Source organism: Mastomys coucha, unplaced genomic scaffold (genome assembly GCF_008632895.1).
Source record: "Mastomys coucha isolate ucsf_1 unplaced genomic scaffold, UCSF_Mcou_1 pScaffold21, whole genome shotgun sequence".
Taxonomy (NCBI): Eukaryota; Metazoa; Chordata; class Mammalia; order Rodentia; family Muridae; genus Mastomys; species Mastomys coucha.
The window spans coordinates 135231495-135233234 of NW_022196904.1; the positions used below are offsets into that span (position 1 = coordinate 135231495).

Here is a 1740-nt window from a genome sequence, read left to right on the forward strand (position 1 = left end):
CAGGGCCTTTCAAATCACCACTTTCAGACCTGGGGCCGTCTAAGCAAAGTTTCCCTTTCAACACCCACTCTGGGGTCTGCCAAAGCTGGAGAGGCCTCGCCTCTCCTGCCCTAAGAGGCCGGAGTCCGCAAAGGCGCCACCTTGTGAATGCAGGCAACCGAGGTAGCGGGTCTCTCCAGGACCCCCGAGACCCCTGGCCAAGGCCCCGCCCCCGGTGCGCCGGCCCCTCCCTCACCGTGGGCTCACCGCCTGAGGCGAGGGGGGGCTGTGCCTCAGCCAATGGGAAAGCGGCGTGGCGAGGGTGGCGGCGGTTGTGATGCGCCGCCGCGTCCAATCAACGGCGAGCGCGGGGGCGGGCGGTGACGCTGGGCTCTCCGCGTGCGGCGCTGTAAAGGAGCGAGCGCCGCGGCCCACTACAGCAGTCGCCCGCCGTCGGCCTCCCGCGCTCGTCTCTCGTGACTGCTGCCAGTCGTGAGGTCCATTGCTACCTCTCCCCGCCGCCGCCGCCTCCGCCTCCGCCTCCCCGCGCGCCCCCACAACCGCCGCCCGGCCGGTCAGTGAAGCCGGCGAGCCATTCCCCGCGCCGGCCCCCAGAGGCGAGCATCCAGCCGGACCCTGAGTGTGGCCCTCTCGTGCTGTGGCCGCCCGCGCCTTCTCAGCCGCTTGTCTAGCATGAAAACCAAGTTCTGCACCGGGGGCGAGGCCGAGCCGTCGCCGCTTGGGCTGCTGCTGAGCTGCGGTGGCAGCGCTGCCCCGACGCCCGGCGTAGGGCAGCAGCGCGACGCCGCCGGCGAGCTGGAGTCCAAGCAGCTTGGTGGCCGGTCCCAACCTCTCGCGCTGCCGCCGCCGCCGCCGCCGCCCCTGCCGTTGCCCCCGCCGCCATCACCGCCGTTTGCGGACGAACAACCCGAGCCCCGGACGCGGCGCAGGGCCTACCTGTGGTGCAAGGAATTCCTGCCCGGAGCCTGGCGGGGCCTTCGCGAGGACCAGTTCCACATCAGTGTCATCAGGTCGGTGACTGCGGCACCGCGCGGGGGGTGGAGGGGTGAAGCGGGAGGGCGGGGCTGGGCGGCGGCTCGGGTAGAGGTGAGCGCCGCGCCCGGGAGTCCAGAGCACACACCCCGCAGCGGGGAAGGCCGCCTGCGGCGAGCTTTGAGAAAATGTGAGCTGGGATGCCGGTCCCTTGCGGAAGAACAATACTGTGCAGTCACACCAGTACGTTCTGTACCAAAGCTCAAAATAGATGTGTCTAGCTAGGAAGCCGTTTCTCTAACGAGGCCCTTGAATGAATAAGGGATGCTGTGGCTGAGCTTTAGAAAAAGAGGGAGGAAAAGTCCCCAGGTAACTTTTTCCTTGTAGTACTTCTAGTCTGTAATTTGATCACAACCCCCTCTCTGCCCCCCCCCCTCGAAATTCTCTTTTGGCACTCAGGGAGGCAGAGGCAGTCGGGTCTCCCTAAGGAGAGACCAGTTTGGCCTACATAGTAAGTTTCAGACCAGCCAGAGCTACATAGCAAGGCACTGTCTTCAAAAGGGAGTTGATGTGTGTTGGTGGAATGTGGAGGTCACTCACTCATCTCCTTCTGAGGCTCTTTAAGTCTTCGTGTACCTGTGTTACTGGCCAGCATCTGGAGGTGTGGCTCCACAAACAATCGTGAAGTAAGAAGAATTCCTCCTTGGAAAGATGGATCTCTTGTGGGCAGAGCGATCATGAACATCCTAGGTATTGGAGCCTGGCCTT

The 1740-nt window shown here is 64.3% G+C and overlaps 1 protein-coding gene across 3 annotated transcripts in view; it reads left to right on the forward strand.

Annotated features, from left to right (window-relative positions):
• Window positions 1-339: 339 nt before the first annotated feature.
• Window positions 340-1740, forward strand: part of Chka (choline kinase alpha) — a 48725-nt gene continuing 47324 nt past the window's right edge. For 2 of the 3 annotated variants that reach the window (XM_031389114.1, XM_031389115.1), the window contains exon 1: window positions 359-1010. In XM_031389114.1, coding sequence (XP_031244974.1) covers window positions 673-1010 — 338 coding nt within the window. In that variant the 5' untranslated portion in view covers window positions 359-672. Of the gene's footprint in view, window positions 1011-1740 lie in introns of all 3 variants that reach the window. The other variant, XM_031389113.1, reaches the window with a different exon arrangement.